The sequence below is a fragment of the Ceratotherium simum genome, chromosome X (genome assembly GCF_057802395.1).
Source record: "Ceratotherium simum simum isolate JZ-2026a chromosome X, ASM5780239v1, whole genome shotgun sequence".
Taxonomy (NCBI): Eukaryota; Metazoa; Chordata; class Mammalia; order Perissodactyla; family Rhinocerotidae; genus Ceratotherium; species Ceratotherium simum.
In genome coordinates, this window is record NC_141940.1 from 90,900,767 (window position 1) to 90,928,532 (window position 27,766).

Below are 27,766 nucleotides of genomic sequence, written 5' to 3' on the forward strand. Positions count from 1 at the left end.
AACTACTTTCTAAATAAGAAATTACAATTTAAGTTTCATATGAAGACGTCAATATGTTTATACTGAGGAAACAGGAAGAAAAACCATTTAAAGTAAATAAATGGTAGAGTCTACATTTAGGATTTTACTTTTCTTTCAAATTTTAGATTTACAATTAGGCCTTTGTCACCATCATATTCCCCCCCAAATTTGGAGCAATACTGAACACTTCTCTGGACAATCCTGCACATGTTTTATTGATGATGGTCAAACTCATCCCTGAACACTATAAGTGGGAAGATGTCAAGAGATAAAGAGGGAGGATAACAGATCTGAGAAGGACTAACTGACTAACTTTCCCCACAAGCCCAAAGAGAGTAGCTGACTGCTTTTTTCTTTTAACTCAGCCTCAGCATCAACAATCACTCTGGCTTTATGCAACATGTTTCCTAATTGAATAAAACAAACTCGAATACGAAAACACATCAGAAGAAAATTTAAGTCAGAAACTGCTGTGTTTTTATCTCTGTTTCCAATGAATACCACTGATGTTCTCAAAGCTCCCTGAGAGCCTCAGTGGGCAGAGACCGTGGTTACTATTTCAACACAAAACAGGAAGGAAAAAAGTAAATAGTGTAGAATGTTTTTTATTCCAAAGCCAATCAAGGAGAGTAGAATGGAGCATTGGATTGTGTCCTTCAATCAAAAACATTTATTAAATATAGATCATGTTACTGGACCCTAAGCTACTCTCTAGGAATACAAAGATCTCTAAGCCTTGATTCTAGCGCTTAAGGAACTAATGGTCTAGGACAGAGATCTCAAACTTGAATGTGCATATGAATCCCCTGAACACCTTGTTAAAATGTAGAAGCTTATTTTACAGATCTGGAGTGGGGCCTGAGATTCTAACAAGCCCTAGGTAATGCTGATGCTGCTGGTCCATGGATCACACTTTGAGTAGCAAGGGAGGCCTGGATAAAGAAATAGAATCAAGTGTTATAGGTACTTGGAAAGCTATACAGAGCACTGTATGAGCACCAAGGAGGGAATGCACCTTTCTGGGAGTGTTAAAAAAGGCTTCATGTAGGAGAAGACAGATGAGCTGAGCCTTGTTCTCCTGGTGATCTTGGGTCTTGTCAAGAGGTCTACATTGTGGCTCAGTGATTATGGTGTGATTGGACAGGCCATCTAAACTTTCTGACCCTCAATTTTCTCATCTGTAAAATGAGAGATTGAAAATGTCCAGACTCTTCAAAGTCCTAAAACTAGATGACTCTAATGAGATAAATTTTAAAATCACTTAATATATGATCTGTTTGGAAGTTAGGGTGAAATAGTACAAAAGGTTTTATTAATGAGCCTAACAGACTGACCTACATTTGACAAATGAAAGTACATCAATCAATAAGAAAACAGCACTTAAGTCTTAACAGCCTCATATTTGTTTTTTCCTATTCAGTTGTCTATTTGTAGGTAGGTGTATGGCTACACAGCTTAACTACTTTAAAAGAACACCATCCGTACTCTCTCTGCTTGGCACAATAATACTTAACATTCATAAAGTTCCTTTTATTTTCAAGGCACTTACAAACATCAGTTAATTACTTGTCACACCATTTGCAAGTTACTTTTCATTAGTCCAATTAAGCTGAATTGAGGAAGGCAGGCCCCAGAGGGAGGATCAGAGCTGATGCCTTCTGCTCCCTGTGTTCCTACTCCCTCACCATCTATTTATAGGTGAGAACCTGCTCTCACTAGGAAAGCACCAAAACACAAGAAAAGGAAGAAATTGCTGTTTCTGAACATCTTGCTGGAGTTTGCCACTAAAAGCCAAAATGTCAAAGGAGAGAGATGAAGTAGTAAAAAGGCTTATTGCCTTCCTCCCAACACTCTACCAAAAAAGAAAACCAAGTCAACAGTGAATGACTCCATTTTCACAAAAAAGGTTTTCTTTTTTGAATTACTAAAATTCAAATGAAATTTGACTTTTTTAGTGTTTTAAAGTATTTTCTAGAATGGATTTTGAAGGAGTAATCATACCCTAATTATGGTATCTTCTCTTCCTATAGAGAACAGAGTTAAACATGTCCCTTTTAAATGAGAAAAACAAATTTTAAACAGCACAGCAAGAATTATCCAATAAATAGAAAGTAATTTTTGGTATTGTCTTGTGCATTTCTGTTTTTTTCCCCCAAATGCTCTAAATGTACATGTAGAAGCTTTATATATAGAAATAATGATACTAAATGAATTTTAAGATCTAACCAGGGCCGGCCCCGTGGCTTAGCGGTTAAGTGCGCGTGCTCCGCTGCTGGCGGCCCAGGTTTGGATCCCGGACGCGCACTGATGCACCGCTTCTCCGGCCATGCTGAGGCCGCGTCCCACATACAGCAACTAGAAGGATGTGCAGCTGTGACACACAACTATCTACTGGGGCTTTGGGGGAAAATAAATAAATAAATAAGAACTAACCAAATTGCAGTTTCAGTACTTCTGATTTATGGGCTAGGAGAGGGAGAAGTTGGATACAAAAAGCTGGTAAATTTGGTAGTAATTTAAAAATAAGGTCCATTTGTATAAACCTGAAAAAAAGTATATCACAAACAATTCATTATTTTCTTAAATATGGAAGAGAAAGATGCCTAATCTTAGTAAGTATTCAATCATAATAGGATGTATTTCTTAACAAAGGAAGCATTATATTGGAAATTACTTAGATTAAAATAGGTTTCTACTTTCTTTGCATTTCTCCAGAGTGCTTTGTGTACACACACACACACACACAGCTCATTTCTCATTAATATAAGACAGAGGTTAGACCATTTTATTTCACTTTTATCATTAAAAAATTTGTGTCATGATGAAATTTTGGCACACGTACAAGTAAATGTATGTTTTAGAAGTGCTCTTCAAAGATGAGTGTTAAGCCCTTTTCATTTTAACAACATTTATTACAAATCACATTTTATAAACACTAAATTACATATAAAAGCTGGACACAAATATACAGAAGCAAAAACAGCAGCACTATTAACATAAGAGAAATAAGCTAATATAATGTTTAAACATGTATAACTTAATAAAATTACTAATTTTTCATTGCTAATTTTTCATGAATTCAAGAGCTATTCAGAAATGAAATGTAGTATAATTACTATCAACGTTTTGAATCATAGAAACAACAACCATAGCACTACTTATTTTTAAAAATCTTTTCAAACATTCAGAAGCCAAATCACTGTCCTTAAAGACAAAGTAAACTTGGGTAAAAGCTCTTATCTAACTGAAGAATATAAAATTTTAGGCTTTGGTTAATAGTTACTAAATTTAGTGGAAAATTTTAAATTAACATCTCCCTTATATGTTGTATTCCTGAGTTTTTGCTAAAATACCATAGATAAAATAAAGAAAATTTATAGCTTTGCATAACATTGTATTATATTTTTGAAAGACAAAAAGTATTGTGATTATCTTAAATGTGAATAATGGGGTTTAATAATGTAATCATGATCAGAAGGAATATGTTTAATTCAACTTAATTACAGGAAAAATTAATGCCCTCTGACCACTAGTTGCAAAGCTCATTTGTAAATTATATTAAACCTATCACCAATTTTTATTTGCATCTTTTTAAATCATTTTGACTTAAAGGAGAGGTTGATTATGTAGATGTTATAAAAAGATGAAAATGATGCAATGCAAATAGTTAGAACAAGGCCAGGCACCGGGTAGGTGGTCAATATTACTTACTAATTTAAAATGGAAATTCAATTAATCTTTTACTTCTGAACATCAACACACAATTCAGTGTAGTAGTTAATATCCAAAAACAGTTTGAACATGAAAATACATTTTTAGTAACAATCATATGAGGAATTTTTACAAGTGGCTATTTTCAGTCTTAATTTTACCAAAATAGAATTAAACTTAAGGTTCCTTTTAAAAATAGACCTATGAAAGCTAATTTTCTATTAGCTGCTATATGTGATGTAGATGGCAGGTTCAGTCCCTTCTCATAAGATCAACGTATCAACATCTTCTAAACAGATTACTTTAGATTACAACAAACCCCTTAAAACAGAGTTTCTCCTGGAGACTGAATTGGTGCATCTGGGGATTGGGTCCAAGAATGTGGATTTTTAAACAAGTAGCTCTCCCCTGCCTCCTGGTAAATTATTATGGTCAGGTTGATTTAGAAAATAATGCTTTAAAGCAACCAAAATAATTTTATCATACTTGAACATTACTTGATATGAGTGCCGTGTCTAATGAAAATCAAATTTATCTAGCTTTTTAATAACCTGCATAGCTTATCATTATGCCTAAGCATTTCTTACCTAAATGTCACAAAGTTTTGTTCTAATTCTCCTAAAAGCCTACAAGAGCTAATAAAACAGTAATCACCTTCTTGAAAACTGCCGGTGATCGGGCTTCCATAGTTTTAGTGTTGCATATACCTTTTCTTACCAGGAAGCAGAAGAGTCATCTAGCAGTTGTACTCAAAAACTAAACAATGTGGAATTTATTCAAATAATTATACTACTCACAAAGTAGTCTTTAAACAGCTATACTAACATCAGTTAGTAGAGTTACTTGTAAAACTGGTATCAAATACCTATTAATTTAAAAAATTCAGTTTACAAAGTATTATGTCAACTCTGTGTATAAAATCTCATTCGCCATATTATGTGCCTAGGAAGCAATTATTTAATTGGATATGTATATATGAAAAAAATGTGCATAGGTTCATTCTAATTGATCAACTAGTAACAAATCCCTCTAAATTGAAAAACAAAATAAGCAATGGAATGTATTCTCAAACAAATATCATAGGGCACTGAGGAAACTTTAAATTATCAAAGATTTGAAAGAACATTTAATTAGGATTAAAATCACGAACTGTTAGCCACTTCTATTTTCTAATAACAGTATCATATGCAGAGAAACAAAACTGTGAGCTTACTGAAGTGGGTTACATAGTTTTTAAGCTGAATAAAACTACTTAATTTAAAATGAACTACTTTTGAACCTCAAGTAAATGATGCAGTATTCAACCATTTATTAAAAAGTAAAATTTAACAATTTTAGCATTAGTAAAAACCGTTGCTAATACACAAATTGAAAAGGGCTTAACATCCAGTCCCTGGTTCCACACTGCACTTCATATTCCCATCTGTATATCAGCAAAGTTGTAGAAGCTGTCTACGTCTGCAGATGCTGTCTCCTTGCTTTCTGATACGAACATCTATTTTAAATATAAAAGAAACAAAAAATAAATACTAGTAATCCCCAAATTCCAAAGCCCACGTTCTCCACAGAACAAAGTCACAAGCTTGCTATTTAAAAGAAATGCAAGGGCCGGCCCAGTGATGTAATGGTTAAGTTCGCACACTCCGCTTTGGTGGCCCGGGGTTTGCAGGTTCGGATCCCAGGCACAGACCTATGCACCACTTATCAAGCCGTGCTGTGGCAGGCGTCCCACATGCGGGGTAGAGGAAGATGGGCATGGATGTTAGCCCAGGGCCAATTTTCCTCAGCAAAAAGAGGAGGATTGGCAACAGATGTTAGCTCAGGGATAATCTTCCTCCTCAAAAATAAATAAATAAACAAATAAAAGAAATTCAAGTACATCATTTATAATATTTAATCTAGATTTTCTGTAGTATCTATGCAATATAGTTTTAATAGCTATAATGTAAATTGAGCTCTTTTAAAAACACTTGTGATATAACTTAAGTCTTTGCTTTCATAATACTTCAGTTGTATTTTATTACACTTGGAGTTTTACTGGTTTTTAAACACAACAGTCAATATTATGAAAGCTACTGAATAAAGTGGTTTATTTATAAAGAGCTCTTTGTTTCTTCTATTTTCTAATAACAATCTCAATAGGCTGAGAAGCAAAATTTGAGATTATCTTTTTAAAAGCTGCTAAAGATATATTATTAATTTTAAATGAATTAGTTTCTAACATCACTAAAGCAGTACACAATAGAACCCTTCAAAAATAGCTTTCACGGGGCCAGCCAGGTGGTGCAAGCAGTTAAGTGCACGCACTCCGCTGCGGCAGCCTGGGGTTTGCCAGTTCAGATCCCGGGCGCGCACCGATGCACCGCTTGTTAAGCTGTGCTGTGGCGGCGTCCCATATAAAGTAGAGGAAGATGGGCACGGATGTTAGCCCAGGGCCAGTCTTCCTCAGCAAAAAGAGGAGGATTGGCATTGGATGTTAGCTCAGGGCTGGTCCTCCTCACAAAAAAAAATAAAAAAAAAATAAAATAAAGCTTTCACAATGTCAGCCAGAAATTAGAGGAGACCTGGGTTCTATTCTAGTTTTATCACAAACTAGCTGTGTGATGCTGAAAATTTAATAAACCTCTCTGGGCTCAGTTCCCACGCCTGTAAAATGAGAAAGCTGGATTAGATAATCTTTAACTCATTCAGATCTAAAAACTCCAAATCATATAACCATTCCCTCTCTGGTTCCTTTTCTATTCAATTTGATTATATTCGCCCTCTCCCTTAGTACTGTGATGATAAAATGAGACAAAAGACAAAGTATACTTTCAATTATGCAAATTCAAATAATCATAAGCCAAATCAGACTACAAAACCAAAAATTCCCTCTGAGATATTTATCAAAAAATCATCAGTTATATATATACTCATTTAATCCTCTTATATGTTTGGTTTCTAAGTTATTTAAGTCTGAAATTCTTAAATACAACAACCTCATCAGCATATCTAGAAAATACCTACATGTAATGATTTCTAGATATAGTTCAAGTTCAATTTCTGAAGCAAATAATAATGAATACTGGGTAATAGGATTGTCTGTCTAAAATATATAATCCTAGAAATATAACATCTTTCAACATATCACTATTTTAAAAAAAGGAAGGACTTGAAGAGACATTTCATGAGACTTTTACTTTAGAAACTTATGTATTATTGGAGGTTTTTAATAAGTAGCTTCTTATTTTGTACATTTTTAAGCAATTAAAATTTTAGTTCAGCAAGGAAAAAACTAAAGCTTAGCTCTCAATTATTTAACAACAGGTTCTAAAATTCATGATCTGCTGTTTTTCTTTTTAATTCCAAGCAATACCAGGTATAAAAGTACTATTTGATTGTAAGGAAAAGGAAATGAAATGAAAAGCTTCGACTGAAATATAGTCAATAAAATCTTCTACCTTGGTCCCGTTGAATATCTCGTTGACAATAAGTTGACATCCTTCTACAGCACCATCTCCATTAAACTCCAAGGCAATAACAGGACCTATAAGAAAATCCAACAAGTGCTGTCTTATCATGAATACAAATCCATCCTAAAATTAATGTTTTTATTTTTCCCTGAAGAATTTCCAGCCTCTTCTTTGGGAGTAAGAGAAAAGGAAGAAGGAAGTAGACAGATGGGACACATCACTTCAGCTACTTCTTCCTACTCTAATCATAAAACAAATAAATGCAGACGAGTAGCTTCACATCACATGACGAGTAGCTTCAATGCTATTATAGGATTAGTGTCACATTTTTAAATATTATAAATAATCCGGCTTTTCTGGTTTTCATTCTTCTATAAAAACCCTAAAAAGTCTACTCATTTAGCAGTACAAAAAATAGCTGATAAAATGATAAATAAGATCAAAAGCAATTTAAGTCAATTATAAGTAGGTTTTGCCAGGCAACCAGCCTTGCTTCCAACTCTCCTACTTACCAGCTAAGTTCTGGGCCACCAATAATGAAGCTAAACCAAGTAGGAATTAAGGCCAGGCACCAAAAGTAATGACCATCTGAAAGTATTTTTCTTGAGTGTGCCTTAAAACTTCATTCTAGAACCAATGACCAAGTTTTTATTTTTTAATTCTCTGAATAGGACATTTGTGCCTCCTTTCCCACACATTAATTTGAATACTTTTAAACCACTTGTACTTTAAATTCTGGTGTAAAGATTCATGATTTAGTTTGGCTTGGATTGAAACGTAGCTTTGGCACTACTGGTGTCAAATTGTTGGTAAACATGGCCATAAGTTAGCCAAACAAAATATGCCCTTCAATTCAATTTATATTTATTCAGCTATCACTATATTCCTAATAGATTTGATTTTTATCTCCTACAGTAATGGAGACGTCCTGATCTCCAGGAAATTACAAATTTCTTGAAAAAAGACATAAACCCATTAAACAAATATGGAACAACAGAGAATAATGAAATACTAAGTAATAAAATACTAAGGTGAATGTAGTCATGTGCCATAGGACGAGGCACAAGAAAGAGAGAAAACATCACACTACACTGGGCACCAAAATAACTGAGGGCTTGTGATTTAATACAGACAACAAACACAGAAAAGGCAGGATATATAACAGTCAACTGTACAATTAGATACAGAGAACAAATTAAAGTATGAGTTTTTTAGCATCACAGTGTGTAGATCAAGATAGGTGCTGAGTAAAGAAAAGGAGGTAACTGGGGAACATTTTCTCAGAAAAATGGATGATTCTATGTCTGGGGCAAGAAATGGGTAAGATCAACCTGGAATATCTTGCTGAGCCAAAAAGCAATGAGGTTATCAAAGGCCAATGGGGTTGTATCAGAAGGACACAAGAGCCAGCCTGAAGGGGCTCCCAGTGGCCAAATATGAGACATGGTGAGATCAGAAGAATAATGATTGCAATGTATTAAAACATACTGAAATATATAAAAAGTCATGAGTTCATAATGATATTTAAAAAGAGAGAGAAACAAAATTCACTGGACACCACTGTAGGTTGCTAGGGCACCAATTCATTACTCTGAAAATTGATGCTAAATTATTTTCCCTTTATTTATTCTGCTTTTCTGACACGAAGCATATCTCAAGTTAACCAAACAGCTCTGATGTACAAGGAGAAGTTCTGTTAATATGCATTAATAAATGCAGAGGTAATGACATGATTAGAAAATGATCATTTTGCAACTCCTAATAAAATAATTGGATCAGGCAACAATCATCAATGGTTTTAGCATCCCACAGGGAAGACTGACAGGAAACTTTACAATAAAAAGAGAAGGCTGTCACCACATGAACCTAACAATCAATCCTAGCATCACTAAAAGTGTAACAATGAAACATTATGTGCCCTCTCATTTAATGCTATAGGAAATAGTACCACTTGTGAAATATTCTTGCAAAAAAAAATAACTCGAGTGTAAACAAAGCTTTGATCTAACTTCTAGTCTACAAGAACCATAAAGGAACAAATTAAACAAACCCATGCATACTACAGGACAACTGACCAGGTTTCTTTTACAAGACAAAGGCATGAAACAAAAAGGGGAATAGGAACACCTGCTTCCGGTTAAGAGCGATATAAAATACAAAACAACCATATACGGTGAGTGAACCAATTTTAGATCTGGATCAAATTAACTGTAAAAATACATAAAGAATGTTTTTAGACAATTAGGGAAATTCGAATATGGACTGGGTATTAGACGATATTAAGGAATTGTTGTTAATCATGATAGATGTGATAATATAATGTGGTTACTTAAGAAAACATCCGTTTTTAATTTTGTTTTGTTTAAGTCACTGAAATATTTAGGGGTGAAATGACAGGACATATCAAAATTTGATTAAAATATTTCAGCAAAAGAAGAGATTATAGATGATTTTTTAAAGTATGGCAAAAAGTTGATAAAACTGGGGGATGGGTACACATGGGGTCATTGTACTCTCTACTTTTGAGGAGACATAGTACATTTGGAAATTTACAAGGAATTTAAAAAGCATTTTAAACCAAATAAATACTGAACTAAAAAGAAAAAACTGATAATAAATGTAGGGTTTCCAGTTTTGCAAAGAGTGGAAAGTTTGAATTAAGGTAGAATAGAGAATGCTTTTATTCAGAATCACCACAAGGAAATACAGTAGATATATTTTTTCAAGTCAGACATTTATTGAAAGTTCCCGTATTCTACAAAGGCAACATAATCTAGAATTCAGAAATACAATATTTTTAGAATTACCCAGGTATGTAACTTAGTTGATATTCTTTGAATAGAATATGATGAACTTCCAATAAGTGACCTAAAAATTTGCCAACAAAGAAACACCAACAAAAAATGTGGACAAGTGCATCAGTTTTGATTAACATGTGTAGATAATCCAAAATTAAAGAAAAATTACAAAGCTGCCAACACACCTTTTAAGCAGTCATATTTGTCTCTCTATCTAATGACGATGACTACAATTACTGTGATTATTTCAAACTGAACTATGAGGTCAACAAGGATCACTGGTCATGTTTTGAGTGTTTTAATGTGAACATCTTATGAAATAGTTCGCAGTAGCTTTAAATCTAAATATTTGAACAGTCATGAAAAATCGTGAAACTTTGAAGTAAATAAAAAAGATTCCTGGATGTCCTATCTAACAAACTCTTCTGTCTAACATGACCTTGGAACAAGCCACTATCATGTCTCAATTAGATTACAGCAACAGCCTCCCAGCTGTTCTCTCTGCTTCCCCCTTAGAGCAACCAGTGATAAAAGTTACATTTTAAAGGGACCATGACATTTCTCTGCTCTAAAACCTCCAGTAAAATATGATCTATATTTTTATTTTTAATTATTCTAAAAATAACTGACAGTTTAAAGTAATAACATTAACAATGTATTAGGTGTTTATAGCATATGTAATGGTAAAATACATAACAGTGACACAGGGATGGGAGGGAAGATTTGAGAATATAATGTTATTAGGTCCTTACATGCTATAGGTAAAGTGGTATAATATTATTATAAGGTGGGGTCAAAGTATTTAAATATGTATACTGTAAAACCTAAGGTGACCATTAAATAAGATTTAGAAAAAGAGGTATAAATAATAAGTCAATAAAGGAGATAAAATGGAATCATAAAAAATGCCCAATTAAACAGAAAAAGAGGTAACCAGAAACAAAGAACAAATGTAACATAAAGCAGCTAGCAAAATGATAGATGTTGATCCAACGATTATCAATCCCTTTCCATGTGAATGGTCTAAACACACCAGTTAAAAGACAGAGGTTGTCAGATTGGATTGAAAAGCATGAACCAACTATATGCTATCTACAAAAAATCCACTTTAGATATACAGACTTTGATAAGTTAAAAGAAAAGGGATAAAGATATATGATGAAATAGTATCAACCAAATGAAAGCTGGAGCAGCTATATTTCAGACAAAGTAGATTTCAAAACAAAGAAGATTATCAGAGACAAAGAGGGACATTACATAATGATAAAGGATTCTCCAAAAAGATATAACAATCCTAAATGTGTATGCACCTAACAACAGAGTTTCAAAATTCACGAGGCAAAACTTGATAGGATCTGAAAAGAGAAACAGACAAATCCACAATTATAGTTGGACACTTCAACACTCCTCTCTCTTTAATTCATAGAACAAGTAGGCAGAAAATCAGTAAGGATATAGATGACCTGAATAGCACTATCAACCAAATTGACCTAGTGAACGTTTACAGAACATTCCATCAAACAAAAGCAAACTATACATTCTTCTCACATGCACATAGAATATTCACCAAGATAGGCTATATTCTGTGCCACAAAACAAACCTTAACTAATTAAAGAAAATAGAAATCATACAATGTGCGTTTTCAGACCGTAATAGCATTAATCTAGAAATCAATAACAGAAACACATCTGGACAATCTCCAAATGTTTGGAAATTAAACAATATATTTCTAAATAATCCATGGATCAAGTGAAAAGTTTCAAGGGAAACTAAAAAATATCCTGAACTACAGTCATGCATCATTTAACAATGAGGATATTTTCTGAGAACTGCATTGTTAGGTGATTTTGTTGTTATGACAATATCATAGAGTGTACTTACAAAAACTCAGATGGTATAGGCCTCTACACACCTAGGTTGTATGGTGTTAATCTTATGGGACCACTATCGTATATGTGGTCCGTCATTGACCGAAATATCGTTATGCAGCACATGACTGTACATGGGGGGTCAATACAGTTTTTCTGTAAAGGACCAGATAGGAAATATTTTAGGCTTAGTGGGCCTTACAGCGTCTGTCACAACTAATCATCTCTGCTGTTATAATGCAAAAGCAGCAAAACATAATAGATAAAAGAATGAGTGTGGCTGTGCTCCAATAAAACTTCATTTACAAAACATATAGTAGGCCATATTTTGCCAAACCCTGAATTAAATGAAAATACATCATATCAAAATTTGTAGGATGAAGCTAAAGCAGTGCTCAAATTTTGAACACAAAATATATATACAATTGATCCTCATTATTTGTGGATTCCTTATTTGCGAATTTGCCTACTTGGTAAAATTTATTTGTAACCCCCAAATCAACACTTGCAGTCTTTTCATGGTCATTAGTGGACACGCACAGAGCAGTGAAAAATTTGAGTTGCCCGACATGCAAGTTCCCAGGTGAATGTGAACAAAGTGATGCTCTGCCTTCTTGTATCAGCATTCATTCTGTAAACAAGTGTCCTTTTCACAGTCTATTTAGTGCCACATTTTTGTTGGTGATTTTGCTGTTTAAAATGGCCCCCAAACATAGCGCCCAAATGCTGTCTAATACTCCTAAGCTTTGGAAGGCTGTGATGTGCCTTACAGAGAAAATAGCTGTTAGGGAAGCTTCATTCAGGTATGAGTTATAGTGCTGTTGGCTGTGAGTTCAATGTTAATGACTCAATAATATATACTAAATAAGGTGTCTTTAAACAGAAACACACAACAAGATTTTCTATTGATTGGTTGACAAAAATGTTGTGACCAGAGACTTCCAGGAACCTAACCCTGTATTTCTCCTCAGAGCAGCAGTTCAGTACTTACTAACTCAGTGTTCACAGCGACTTTATACAACATAACTGCTGTGAATAACAAGAATCGACTCTATTAGAGAAGAAGTATCTGAAATCAGTAAGCTAAGCTTAAACCTTAAGAAACTAGAGAAAGAAGAGCAAGTCAAACCTAAAGCAAGTGAAAGGAAGGAAATAAGTATTAGAGCAGAAACCAATGAAACTGAAAAGAGAAAAACAATGGAGGAAAAAAATCAATGAAACAAAAAGCTGCTTCTTTGAAATTATCAATAAAATGATAAACCTCTATCCAGACTGATGGGAGCGGGCGAGAACTCCAATTACCAATAGCAGGAATATAAGAGGGACATCACTACTAATCCTGCAGACATTAATAAGAATAAGGAAATACCATAAACAACTCTATGCTCATCAATTTGATAACTTAGATGAAATGAAACAATTCCCTGAAAGACAAAAACTATCAAAATTCACTCAAGAAGAAAAAGACATCCTGAAGAGCCCTATAAATAATAAATAAAATTTATAGCTAAAAATATTTCCAAAAATTCTCCAGGCCCAGATGTTTTCACTGGCAAAGTCTATCACAGGAAGAAATGATACCAATTCTCTATAATCTCTTCAAGATCATAGAAGAGAAAGGCCAGCATTACCCTAATATCAAAGCCAGACAAAAATGTTACAAGAAAACTACAGACCAATATTCCTCATGAACAAAGATGCAAAAATCCTCAATAAAATAACAGCAAATTGAATCTGGCAGTATATCAAAGGGATAATACATCATGATCAAGGGAGTTCATCTCAAAAATACAAGGCTGCTTTGACATTCAAAATCAACCAGTCACTTACCAGATTAAATGACTCAAGAATAAAAAATATATGATCATCTCAATCAACACAGAAAAAGCATTCGACAAAATTCAACATCCATGTGTGATAAAAACTCAACAAACTAGAAATAGAATGGAACTCCCTTAGCCTAATAAAAGGTATGTATGAAAAACCTACAACTAACATCATTCTTAATGGTGAGACTAATCACTTTCACCCTGAGATCAGTAACAGGGCAAAGATGTCCTCTTCTCACTATTCTACACATCATAGTGGAAGTCTTAGCCAGCATAATAATGCAAGAAAAAGAAATAAAAGGCATGTCAAAGGGACAGAGGAACCAACCTAAAAGAGCTCCCCAAGGCTAAAACTAGAACAATTTGATAGTATTGGATTATAACTCAAAGAATAAAATACATATCCATGAGTCCCTGACAGACATAAATGATTGAATAAATAAATGGGAGAGAAGGGAAAATATCTTTCTTAAAGAAGAATTTCAAATAATGTAAGAATTCCAAATAATATATGTACATAATCCCCTCTCTAATAGGTAGAGCTTAAGTGCCCTCTCCTTGAGTATAGGTTGGCCTTAGTAACTCAACTTCCAAAAAACAGAGTATAGAAAGGGAAAAACAGGAACTTTACAGTGTTCAGGACACCCGGCAGATACCACTTGAACCAAGTCACTAAGGTCAACATCACCAGTGATAAGTCATGTTGATATCACTTGCCCTCTGATGTGATGTGATGAGAAGGGCACTTCATTTCTTTCCCCCAACCCCATAACCCACATCTAACCAGAGAAAACATCAGACAAACCCAAATTGAGAGAGATTCTACAAAATAACTTACCAGTACTGTTCAAATGTTTCAAGGTTATAAAAAACAAGGAAAGACTAAGGAACTATCACAGGAGAAGAGATTAAGGAGACATGACAACTAAATGCAATGTGGGATCTTGGATTGAACTCTGGAACAGAAAAAGGACATAAGTGGAAAAACTGGTGAAATTTGAATAAAGTTTATAGTTTAAGTTAATAGTATGTTACCAACGCAAATTTGTTAGTTGACAAATGTACCATGGTTATGTTAATATTAGGAGAAGCTGGGCAAAGGGTATATGGAAACTCTCTGTACTACCTTCACAATTTTTCTGTAAATATAAAATTATTCCAACATAAAAAGTTTATTAAAAAAACACAAATAAAAATGTTTAGTAGCTTCTCATCTCACTCAGATTAGAAGCCAGTCTCTACAGTGGCTTACAAGGCCCTAAATTATCTAATTCCTCCTCTGCTTCTTCTCAGGTCTCATCTACTATGTTTGTTGAAAAAAATGAATGAATGACCCTCTAAAACAAAGGAACCCAAGTCTGACTACTCATCAGAATCATCTGGGGAACTTTTTAAAATGCATATTCCAAGGGTATGTCTCAGAGATATTTGAATCAATATTTCTGGGGTAGGAGTTGGAAATTTATATCTTTAAAAGCACCCTAGATTGTTCTGAGGATTAGTCAGGTTGAAGATTCTCAATATGGAAAACACAATGAATTCTCTCATAAGCAGTCACATAGCTTTATTAATTGAAAGTACATAACTATGACTACTTTGAGGAGGAAAATTTAGAGACTCTAAAGTACAAACTATTTGAAATAACAGTGAATTTTCAAAAGAATAAGTCTACCCTCAGCTCAGAACAGTGGTTTGCAACTGGGAGCAATTTTACCCCCCAGGGGACATTTGGCAATGTCTGGAAACGTTTTTGGTTGCCACAATTGGGGCAGTGTGCTACTGGCACCCAGTCAGTAGAGGCTAGGAATGCTACTAAACATTCTATAATGTACAAGACAGCCCTCCACAACAAAGAATTATCTGTCCTAAGATGTCAATAGTGCTGAGGTTGAGAAATCCTCCTTAGAATGACTGATGGCCACTTTTAGATAAGGAGCCAATCCATCCAACTCCTGCTGGAATATCTCCACTGACAGCCTGCTCACTATTCCACATCAATCAATGCACTATTGGGCAACTTAAAAATTTTCCCCAACTTTTTTTTTTTTTTTTTTTTTTTGCTGAGGAAGATTCTCCCTGAGCTAACATCTGTTGCCAATCTTCCTCTTTTTTTCTCATGTGAGCCACTGCCACAGCATGGCCACTGACAGATGAGTGGTGTAGTTTCATGCCTGAGAACCAAACCCAGGCCACCAAAGTGGAGTGTGCCGAACTTTAACCACTAGACCATCAGGGCTGGCCCTCCTAACTTTTTAGTTTGAAAAATTCCAAACGCTATAGAAAAGTTGAAAGAATAACATAAATATCCATTTGCTCTTCACCTACACCCATCAAATGTTAACATTTGGCCACATTTGCTTTATCATATACTATACACACACACACATGCACACATACACACTTTATTTTTGTTTTGCTGCGTCATTTGAAAATAGCAGACATCATGATACTTCAGTATGCATCTCCTGCATAACCGCAATACCATTATCCTACCTAAGGATACTAACAATAATTCCATAGTATCATCTTCAAACTTCCCCAGTTGTCCCCAAAATGCCTTTTACAGCTTTATAACTCACCCTACCCCAATCCAAGATCCAACTAAGGTCATCCCTTACATTTAGTTGTTATGTTTCTTTTAATCCAAGAACAGTCCTCCATCATTTTTGTTTGTTTTCCAGGACATCGTCTGAAGAGTCCTGGCCAGTTGTCTTGTAGAATGTCTTCAATTTTGGATTTGTCTCATTGTTTCCTCATGGTGTCATTTAACATATCCCTAGATTTCCTTTCTTTCCTATAAACTAGAAATTAAATCTTGGTTTGATTAGATTCAGGTTAAATATTTTTGGCAAGAATACTTCATAGGTGATGTTGTGTATTTCTTTTTTTTCCTTTTTGGTGAGGAAGATTAGCCCTGAGCTAACTAACACCTGTTGCCAATCCTCCTCTTTGTGCTGAGGAAGATTGGCCTTGGGATAACATCTGTGCCAATCTTCTTCTACTTTATATGTGGGATGCCTGCCACAGCATGGCTTGATAAGCAGTGTGCAGGTCCACACCTGGGATCTGAACCTGCGAACTCCAGGCTACCGAAGTGGAGCTGCCCGGCCATCAGTGCTGCTGTTTGATCACTGGGTTAATGTGGTAATCATCAAATCTCTGCTGTAAAGGTACACTTCCTCTTTGAATTAGAAATGTATAAATATCCTATTTCTTATCAGCTTGTACCCCAATACTTTTAGCATTCACTGATAATCTTTGTCTGAATTATTACATCGAGGGTTGGAAATAGTCTATCATTCCTTCTACATTTATTAGCTCACAGTATTCGGTAAACAGCAGAAAAGCTTTCCTTTATTTCCTCTTCCCTTCTTTTTTATTATGACTGGATGCATGGATTTCTGTTGTTGTTAAATAAATTCCCTTCATTATTCTTTTTGATGCTCAAATTGTCCCAAATTTGGCCAGTGGAAACTCCTTCAAGCTGGCTCCTGTGACCTTTTGACATGACCTCAATAGTCTTTGAGTACTTCCTATGGGTATCTCTGGTTTTAAAAACTGTTTATATGATGTTTATTTGCTGAAATTCCTATAACATCTGCCCATTGGTTTTGGTTCTACTTTTTGTAAGAACAGAACATTTTACTTCTTCCACGTGGTGTGTTGTGTTACTTAAACACAGATATTATATTTGGGTTGGAGCAATTCTATGAAACCACTTCACTAACAGTATATGAGTACATAAATCATTAATTTAGACTTACTCATATGCTCACTTCATCCCTAATTCTCACACTTTAGGATGTTCATTACACTATTACTTGATTCAATTTGTAAAAGCTGCTGGGAGTTTAAAGGTTCATTTTCAAGGTTCCATCAGAATGTTCCCACGTCAAAATGGTTGCATCAAAGGAGCCAGGTCACAATTTCCTATATGTAATCTGGGATAGATTCATGCACTGGGTTGGAGCGAATCCTTGATACTACTAGAGTAACCACAAAGGTATATGAAATACTGTATTAATACTTAAGGGCTGAGTCACACCCAGCATTAGTTATTAAAATTATCCTAACAATTCTCCAACATTTTCACACAGGTTTTTGCAGTTTATTACATCTTATTTATATATAAAGAGCATGTAAATGCAGATGTGCCCTCTTTCTAGGGTATACCCCATCAGCATTGCATATTATTATACATATTTGCTCAGGCTAGTCAAGAAAAGTCGGATGAGCTTTGAGCAAACAATGTCCCCGCTCTGACAAATAAATAGTATTCTGTCCTCTAGAATCAGTACACCTTCAAATACACACAGGCAGACAGCAGCCCTTCAGGAGGGCACATGAACTCTAGTTCTTCTGTTTGCAGACATATTTCCAATATCTGAAATTTATTGGAGGCATTCACCCACTGGGGAAAACAATCCTAATTATGCATAAAAAGTTAATCAATTATATTAAATACATAAAATAGTATACCATTTTATGTATATTTCTTATTTCTTTTCCAGTATAGTCAAAGCACACTGAAGGCAGAAAGAATCCTTATCAAGTGCTTTGGGCACTTGATAACTCTGGGCAGGGAGAATGAAATGGTCACTCACTATAATACAATAATAATAAAATAATAATTAAAAATAATAAAATACATAATAATAAAATGACTTTCAAGTACTAAGATGATAGAATAGGAAAAAATCATAATGCCTAATTTCCAATTGTATAGGGCTTTTTGAATGATGTGAAATTTTGACATTTCTGAACAGTAATAGAAAAAAACATAAAACAAATGAGAAAGAGAAAGCAATGTAAGAGAAATGCTTAAAGGCAAGAGTAAATCAAATCAGCATGTCAAGAGAATAACTACAAAAGTATACCAATCATCCAGAAGGTACCTTTGTCCAGAAGAGGAAGGAAGTCAGGTGCTTTTTCCCGAAAAACCCTTTGAGCATCCTCAGCTTTCATTGACACTTCCTTTGTCTGAACTAGGAAAAAGCCTTTACCAACCATCTGTGGAAAATAAAATTTCACGTAGATTTTAAAATGACTTTCTCAGATTAAAACAATATTTTCTTATCCTAGTATTTTTCTGTATAAAATGCAACACAGCACACTGATTTTTGTTTTAGTTATGACTCAAATTCACGGTGTTTGCTATAACAAGTTTGCACGTACACAAGATTCTTTCTTCCAGATGGGCGGTTCTAGTTAAGAATTAGTACCGCAATGCCTAATGTTAAGATTATAATAAACATGACTTGTACCTCAAAATTTAAAACATAGTTAAAAAATTTTCTTTGACTGAAACTAACAGATGGAAGCTTTAGTTTGGTGATACTGCAAATGTCCAATGAGAGGGGAATGGTTTAAGTAAATTATGGTACATTCACATGATAAAATACCATAGTTCATCAAATATAATAAATAATAAAATGGGGACTAGCTTATGTAATAATATTAATTTTAAAAAGCATGATATAAATTTATACAGTATAGCACAATAATGATAGATAACATTTATGGAGTACGTCCTCTGTGCCAGGCAGTTTTGTGTACTTTATATTTTTAACACATTTAACCCTCTCATGAGATAGGTACTCTTATTACCCTCATTTTACAGATGATAAAATTAAGGCACAGAGTGGTTAAGAAACCTGCCCAAGGTCACACAACTATTAAGTAACAGAGCTATGATTCAAACCCAATTAATCTGATTACAGATTAAATAAATTGAAAATTATTCCTAAAAAGACTATTCAAGGTACAGTACATTATGGATGATTTTTAAGCTTATTTCTACTCTTCTTCATTTCTACAGTTTTCTACAATGAGAACATATTAATTTTTTAAATAATTATGAAAGTAGTTTTAAGAAATGCAAAGTCATTCAACTACTTAATTGTTTGTTAGCAAAGCCTATTGGGTTTTTAATTATAAAAGTAACATATATGCTCAATACAGAACATTTGAAAAACAAAATATAGAAACAAAGAAATATCAACCAAAGTGCTACCAGCTAAAGATGCCATATAGGTATACTTCCTTTTACTCTCCCAGTTTTCTTTTCCTCCCATTACAGAAATAATACATGTTCATTGTAAAGTCCATAGAATTACAAAAAAGAAAAATCTGCTATACACAATGGAATACTACTCAGCCATAAGAAACGATGAAATCCAGCCATTTGTGACAACACGGATGGACATTGAGGGTATTATGCAAGTGAAATAAGTCAGAGGGAGAAGGTCAAATACCGTATGATTTCCCTCATTAAGTAGTAGATAATAACAACAACAAACAAACACATAGAGACAGAGATTGGATTGGTGGTTACCAGAGGGGAAGGGGGGGAGGGAGGAGGGCGAAAGGGATAATTCGGCACAAGTGTGTGGTGATGGGTTGTAATTAGTATTTGGGTGATGAACATGATGTAATCTATGCAGAAATAGAAGTATAATGATGTACACCTGAAATTTATACAATGTTATAAACCAATGTTACTGCAATAAACAAACAAAAAAATCTGCCCTTAATCCACTTCCTAAGAATAACCACAACTGTTAACATTTTAGTATATATAACTTTCCAGACTTACCTACTTTAAAAACAAATCAGATACTTACATAATATTCTACAAATTTTCACTTACTTGATTGTGAACATTTTCCAGCTATTCTACTATAAAATCAGTTGTAATGGTTGACAGTATTTCATTCTATGGCTACATTATTCCATACCATTCCATCAAATTGGAATCAAACTTAAATCCTTTTTCAAAGCCCTCAATGCTTCCTCAGAAAAAACATACATAAAAAAGTAGAAAATTACATGGACATCACTGCCACATGATGACTGCAAAGTTACTTAAAATAGCAGAAACAATCCTACATCTGTTTCTAATTTTCTAGACAGCTCGTTACCTCTCATTTTATAGTCAGACACATAAACTGACAAAAGATGATTAATTCAAAATACCATTACCTAAAAACAAATAACGAACTATGAAACTATATCTATTTTGATATTTCACTGCAGATATTTGAAGAAACTCTTTTTCATTAAAATTCTTCTAAAGACTATAAAACAGTGGTAACTACCCAACTTAATTATGCAATATTTCACTCCCAAACAATTCGAACTGCATGCTTTTACTCTAATTTATCCTGTGCATATCTGTGCTGTAGGTAAGAGCCAGCAAGAAATCTGAGTTTTAGGTGAGAAATCTGAGGCCCAGTAACTTCTCTTGACTCCAAAGGGAATGTGCACTGCTTTAGTCAGCTTTTCTGGACTTTCTACCCTCTCAAGTTTTATACTTCCTATCTCAAAAAGACCATTATGATATGGTTAATTTATAAAAACGTGAAACAAAATTCTGTGATACTCGTAGGGTTTAACAAAACCAGAGTTAGCAATCACAGTTCCAGTCTAAGCTGTCCTAAGATATTTGTGTTATGAAATGAGATTCAAGTTTTACTTTTCCATCTCAATATTAACCATCTTTTAGACATATTTTCCTAGGAACTTGAGCTTCATTTTTAAAAAATATGTAATCTCTCTCTTAATATGTGAGTCGCTGGTCTTTCAGCACATTTGATACCCTCTTCACAGGTACTTGGTATTTTCTTCTTTTTGTTCTCTTTTCATTCTTTAATTCTGATTTCAGAATTAGATAGGATCACTCTAGCCAGAAAGTCCCAGGGTTTTTCCTTCTAGGCTGGAGGGTAGTATTTGCCTTGACTCCATGCATTTTTTTTTTGTGAGGAAGATCAGCCCTGAGCTAACATCCATCCTCCTCTTTTTGCTGAGGAAGACTGGCCCTGAGCTAACATCTGTGCCCATCTTCTTCCACCTTATATGGGACGCCACCACAGCATGGCCTGACAAGCGGTGCCTCGGTGTGTGCCCGGAATCCGAACCCCAGCCGCCAGCAGCGGAGCGGGCGCACTTAACTGCTACGCCACGGGGCCGGCCCCAACTCCATGCACTTTTGGTCACATTCCTGCCCCACTGGGCTCTCATCAACTTTCCTTTACCACTGAGGCAGCATAGTAGCAGCATGCTTGAGGGTTAAGGCATGTGGCCTACACAGCCAGACTGCCTGGATTTAAATCATGGTTCTGCTGTTTACCAGCTGAGTGACCTTTTGCAAATTACTTACCCTCTCTCTGGCTCATTTTCCTTATCTGTAAAAAGGGGAATAATGGCACCTATTTCACAGGTTATTCTGAATTAAGTGGGTTAATCCATTTAAATCCCTTACAATAGTGCCTGGTATATAGTAACACTATATAAGTGTTAGCTATTATTATTATTGTTATTGTTAGATTTTTGTTTGTTTTTAATTATTTTGTAATCCAGAAGGACATCTAAAGAATATCACTCTTCCTGGTCATATTGCTTTCAAGTGCACACAACACTGCCATTTCATACATCAGATACCAAAAGTTAAAAGGTTAAGAACATCTGATGACTCATGAAGACAGTTTGTTTTGATGGCTTCTTTCTTTAAATATGCTATATATTCTTTATATCCACTTCTCATTACCTACCAAAAAGGAGTTTAGCCTGAATAATTACATCTTTTTAAAACTATATTATTTTTAAAAAATCTCCATATAGTATAATGAAAATATTTACCTCTCAGATGTTGGATTAACATGAGATTAAACAGCTCAAAGGCCAGAAGCACTTTTTCTATATCTTACCAGATTCATAGCATGTTTTTATCAGATTTGCATAATCAAAAAAGAAAATATCAAAGTCTTAAAATTATACTTTGGTTTCTGTTGTTTTTGAAAACTAGACCTCAGATATTCTCTGTAGAGTTCAGACATGGGTTTTCTACATTGTAGAATGTACAGCTACAGAGAGGTAGTCATTTTTATTTTTTTTCCTAAAATCATTCCTTTTGACAGAACTGTTACAACTTTTTAAAAATCCATTCAAGGGGCCAGCCCGGTGGTGCAAGCAGTTAAGTGCGCGCGCTCTGCTGCAGCGGCCCGGGGTTTGTCGGTTCGGATCCCGGGCGCACACTGACGCACAGCTTGGCAAGCCATGCTGTGGCGGCGTCCCATATAAAGTAGAGGAAGATGGGCATGGATGTTAGCCCAGGGCCAGTCTTCCTCAGCAAAAAAAAGAGGAGGATTGGCAGATGTTACCTCAGGGCCGATCTTCCTCACAAAAAAAAAAAATCCATTCAAAAAGAGACTTGATGAGTCTTCCATTCACTTATCTATTTCTGGAAGTTTGATTTGTAAACCCAAACAGACTCCTTCTGAAGAACATCTGATTAATGGATAATCAATGCATCCTGCTGCTGCCTCCCCACTGGAGCACCCACCAACACAGCAACCGTTGCTCCTGGATTGAATTATCTTTTTAAAAAGTTTCTTTGGGAAAGTATTTTGAGGCCTAAGCAACCAGCTTACAGATAAATCTGTAGGGGGCAGAGGACTATAACTTAAGTATTGCCTGAATTTCTAATAGCCAATTTAAAAAGAATGGACGTTCTTCAGAAAGCAGTGTGTTTCTATCTAGGTGTATGTCTGTTTCTGTTCTCTCTCTCTCCTTACCTCATCAATTAGTTTCCTGGCATTTGCGATAGTATAATCACCAGCAAATAATACCACTAAGCATGATTCATCACTGCTCTTCTGTCTCTGACCCCGGGATACTGGAACGATACTTCTGTTGGCTTCTGTGGAAACACGGACAGCTTTGAGTTCTTCGGTAGTAGGCAGAGGAACGTGGTCTTGAACTACAACATCTTCTGGAAGAAGGCTCCAGTTGAGTTCTCCTGATACAGGTGTAAAGTCATGAATGTTACTCCAGGTATTATTGAAGATACTTAGCCCTGCATCTTTGAACTGGAAAGCTAATTCAGGGTAGTACCATTGAAAACAGCCAAATTTGATATTTGTGGAAGACTCAATGATGGGTTGAGTGGCACAGCACAAAAAGACTTCCAGCTTTCTACAATCCCGCACACGAAACTGTTGGCAGGCTAACACGCACTTGCAATCTCTGCAATTTCGGAAAAACACACTGCCTTTCACGGGTCCCAGAAAAATTACACAGTTAGTACAGTCATCAATAGTGATCGTAGCAGAGTGATCAAAAATATAGATGTTACAGTTCTCACAGTCTTGAATGAGAAACTGTTGTCCTGCCACTTTCCCAGGTAAGCGACCTACTGTTTCATCCTTCAGTCCACTGAAAGTGTAGTCTTTCGGATCAACCTGCAGGGACAAAATAAAGATCTTGAGTATTATTAACATTATTCAACAGATATCAATTAAATGTCTACTGGGTGCCAGGCACAATTCTTAGTGCTAAAACAATACGTTCCTACTTTCACCGACTTTGCAACACAATGAGAAAATGAACAGCACAAATTTTTTTTCCAATAAATAAAAGGCATGAGGGGAAAAAAAGGGAGAGGAAACTGTTATAGATAAAGAAAGATTCAATGACATATCAACCAAACAATGTGTGGACAGTGTTTAGATCCTGTTTCAACATACCAATTGTAAAAACACTTTTTTGAAACAATTGGGGAAATTCTCACACATATACATAGCATATTGGACGATATTAAGGAATATTTCAGCTCTGAGGCTTTTTCTTTTTCTGATGCTTCACATTTAAAACAACTTCTGCTTCTTTAAAAACTTCTGAAATTGGAAATACACCCAGATTGAAGGATATCTCTATCCTTCCATAAATTGATGCATGGGTCTTAGTTTCTAAATCCCGACTGTTTTCTGCAATGTTCTAGAAAATGGAAGAAGCTGAAAGCACAAGAATCACTATACGTCAGAACTTGCATCTACTAGGTATTCCAAACTAAAGCTCACATAATCTTTTAAACAGTATGCCTGGAATCTGTCACATTATTTTTTTTTATTTTAACTGCCTTCTCAAAATATACTCACTAAAGGGCCATTTTGATTTTTCTACATTACTTTTGAATCTACTTGCACTGTTTTACCTCTTTGCAAACTTAAATTTCATGCAAAACTTCATGCACCAGAAACAGGCTCCCATAGATACAGTATGTAAAAATCTGATTTTTTTTACAAAGGATAATTTAATCATCTTAATTATTAGCAAACTACCTTAAAATGACTTATTCAATATTGCACAATAAATGTACTTATCCAGTTTTACATAATGTACTAGAAGGGGTACTGGTCTGTAGCATGAGGCAATAAAAGAGCCATTTGTTTTCCAGTCTCAATTTTGTCACCTATGAGCAACATGATCTTGAAAAAGGCACTTCAACTTTCTGGATCTTCAGTTATTCAACCAACATTTGAACATCCAATATGAGCCAGACATTGTTTTAGGTACTAAAATGAATGTGACCAGGTCATTCCATAAAAGAAGTAAACACTAACCTAAATAGATGATTTAAAAACAACTTGGCTGTGTAATGATAAATGGCCAGAATGTTCTGGAAATATAGAAGAGGAATACCTGGGGCAGGGGAGGTAGGGGTGTAAGACTTCCTGTACAAAGTGAGAATGAATAAGCTGGAGTTCACCAGGTAATAGGGGTGGAAGTAAAGGATCCTCCCTTCCCACGCCAGGCAAAAGTGAAAGAATGAGTAAAATAAAACTCTTCAGGGAGGGTGAGGAAAACTGAAAGTGGTTTGGTGTTACCAGTGATAGCGGAATGGGAGCAGATGAAGTTAGAGAGGTAGGTAGAGGCCATATTATAAAGCTTGGAAGTTATCTATGGGCAATAGGGTACCACAGAAGGATTTAAATAAGCAAAATTTACATTTCAGGAAGATTATTCTGATAAGAATAAGGAAAAGTGGAGCGTGGATCTGAGAGGCTGTTGCAGTTGTCCAGAAAGGGCTGGAACTAGAGCAGTGGTTAGTAGGGAAGAGGAAAATGGGATAAATTTGAGAAATATTGAGGAAGTAGAATCAGCAGATTTGGTAATTCAATGACTGTAGGAGGTAAGGCAGAAGGATGGGTCAAATTCTCTAATCCAGTGTTTTTCAACTTTTTGGACCACAATCCACACTAGTATATTCTTCAGCACAGTCCAGTACACATACTTATGAGTATTTGTGCATGTACACATACCAATGAAATAAAAGTTTCACAAAATAATATTTACCCTTATATAAGCCCCCTAATATTTTCTATTATCCCACCCACAGGTTTGAAAAAACACTACTCTGGTTTATGTGATTGGATGTTGGTAGTGCCACACACAGAAAAAATGGAAAATACAGGAGGCAACACAGGTTTAATGTGGGAAGAGGTGTTCAAGCAATTCCATTTCTAGGATTTTCCAGTTTGGTCCCTACCAAGGTAATGAACTAGAGTTGCTGGCTCCCCATTGCCCAAGATCAACCCCAAAGGGACCAGGTATGGAAAATACCAAGAAAAGGAGAAACTCTGAGAAACCCCTGTGGTGGGGTGAGGGAGGATACAAAAGCAAAGGAACCTCTTGAGATTTCTGCTCTTGCTTCTCCCCCTCCTAAATCTTGAGACAATAGTGCTTCCCCCCGCAGCTGCTGGGACTCAGATCTCTGGTCTAGACTTCCTTGGGAGTACACTCAGGGCAGGGCAGAAACCCTGTATTGGTGAAGAGCTGAGAAAAACAGGTGGGGACTAACTTTGACAGTCATTCTGGACCTCTCCAAACCCTCAGAACTGGTGAATTAAAATCTAAGGAGTATCTTCTAATGCTGCTTCTCTCAATTATTGATTGGTCAAGTAGACTAAAAAAAAAATCTACAAAAATATAGAAGATCTGGTCTGCATTAATAAGTAGAGTATACTCACATTTTTTATTAAGCACACACTAAAGAGTTTTTTAAAATCATGTACTAGATCATAAAGAAAGCCTCAACAAATTTTAAATAATAGATAACTTACAGGTCATGATATGGGACCAACATGCAATTAAGTTAGAAGTTAATATCATTGTGTATATATACCACATCTTCTTTATCCATTCGTCCCTTGATGGGCACTTAGGTTGCTTCCAAGTCTTGGCTATTGTGAATAACGCTGCAATGAACACAGGGGTGCATGTACCTTTATATATTGGTGTTTTCAAGTGTATTTATCTTTGACACCAGACACCCGATCTGCTGGCACCTTGATCTTGGACTTCCCAGCCTCTAGAACTGTGAGAAATAAATTTCTGTTGTTTAAGCCACCCAATCTATGGTATTTTGTTACAGCAGCTTGAGCAGACTAAGGCTGATTGCCATAACAAAATAACACAGACTGGGAGGCTTAAACAATAGAAATTTATTTCTCACAGTTCTGGAGGCTGGGAAGTCCAAAACCAAGGTGCCGTTGGGGTTGGTTTCTGGTGAGACCTCTCCTCCTGGCTTGCACATGGCTGCCTTCTCACTGTATCCTCACATGGCCTTTCCTGTGGGTGCAGAGCAAGCTCTCCAACGTCTCTTCTTATAAGGACACTAATCCTATCAGATCAGGGCCCCACCCTTATAACCTCATTTAACCTTAATTACTTCCTTAGAGGTCCCATCTCCAAATACAGCCACACTGGGAGTTAGAGCTTCAACATATAAATTTGGGGAGGGGACACACAAATATTCAGTCCAAAACAGATGCCAATGCTGAGGAGTTAAATGTAATTTACTATTATTCTAAGTATCTTGTCTGGACACCTCAATTCTCCTAGTTCATGGGAAGAAACTAATCCCATAGCTAAAGATTCTATAGCTCAAGAGTTCTATAGTATAAAGTTATTTGGACTGTCAATGTGGTCTACAAAGGAGAAACTTAGGATTTATGTTGCTGTACTTTCTCAACAATTCCTAAAAGTTCTTCAAAACAAAAAGTAATAATAAGCTGTGGCTTAGTACCATAATAATTTTGCAAAACTTACTGGTTCTCAAATCAAGTGCCTAAAATCACAAACATGGAAAGGTCATGTTTTAAACTACTTTTTCACAAGAGCCACTTATGAAGTGAGCTTAGTTTAGGCTGTATTTCTTACTACAATCCTTAAGAGGTAGTGGATATACTTTTAAAATCAAAGAAACATTTCAGGAGTTGGAATTCACCTGATAACAGCTACTAAACTA

The 27,766-nt window shown here is 35.3% G+C and overlaps 2 protein-coding genes across 2 annotated transcripts in view; one reads left to right on the forward strand and one right to left on the reverse strand.

Annotated features, from left to right (window-relative positions):
• Positions 1-27,766, forward strand: part of LOC101398697 (uncharacterized) — a 727,039-nt gene that overhangs the window by 347,892 nt on the left and 351,381 nt on the right.
• The window catches only part of RP2 (RP2 activator of ARL3 GTPase), a 32,320-nt gene continuing 7,256 nt past the window's right edge, over positions 2,703-27,766 (reverse strand). Inside the window, exons 2-5 of the mRNA XM_004434987.2 lie at positions 23,253-23,918; positions 18,576-18,690; positions 7,173-7,258; positions 2,703-5,227 (exon numbers count right to left, since the gene is read on the reverse strand). Of these exons, the coding sequence (XP_004435044.2) occupies positions 5,144-5,227; positions 7,173-7,258; positions 18,576-18,690; positions 23,253-23,918 (951 nt within the window). The 3' untranslated portion in view covers positions 2,703-5,143. The remainder of the gene's footprint in view (positions 5,228-7,172; positions 7,259-18,575; positions 18,691-23,252; positions 23,919-27,766) is intronic.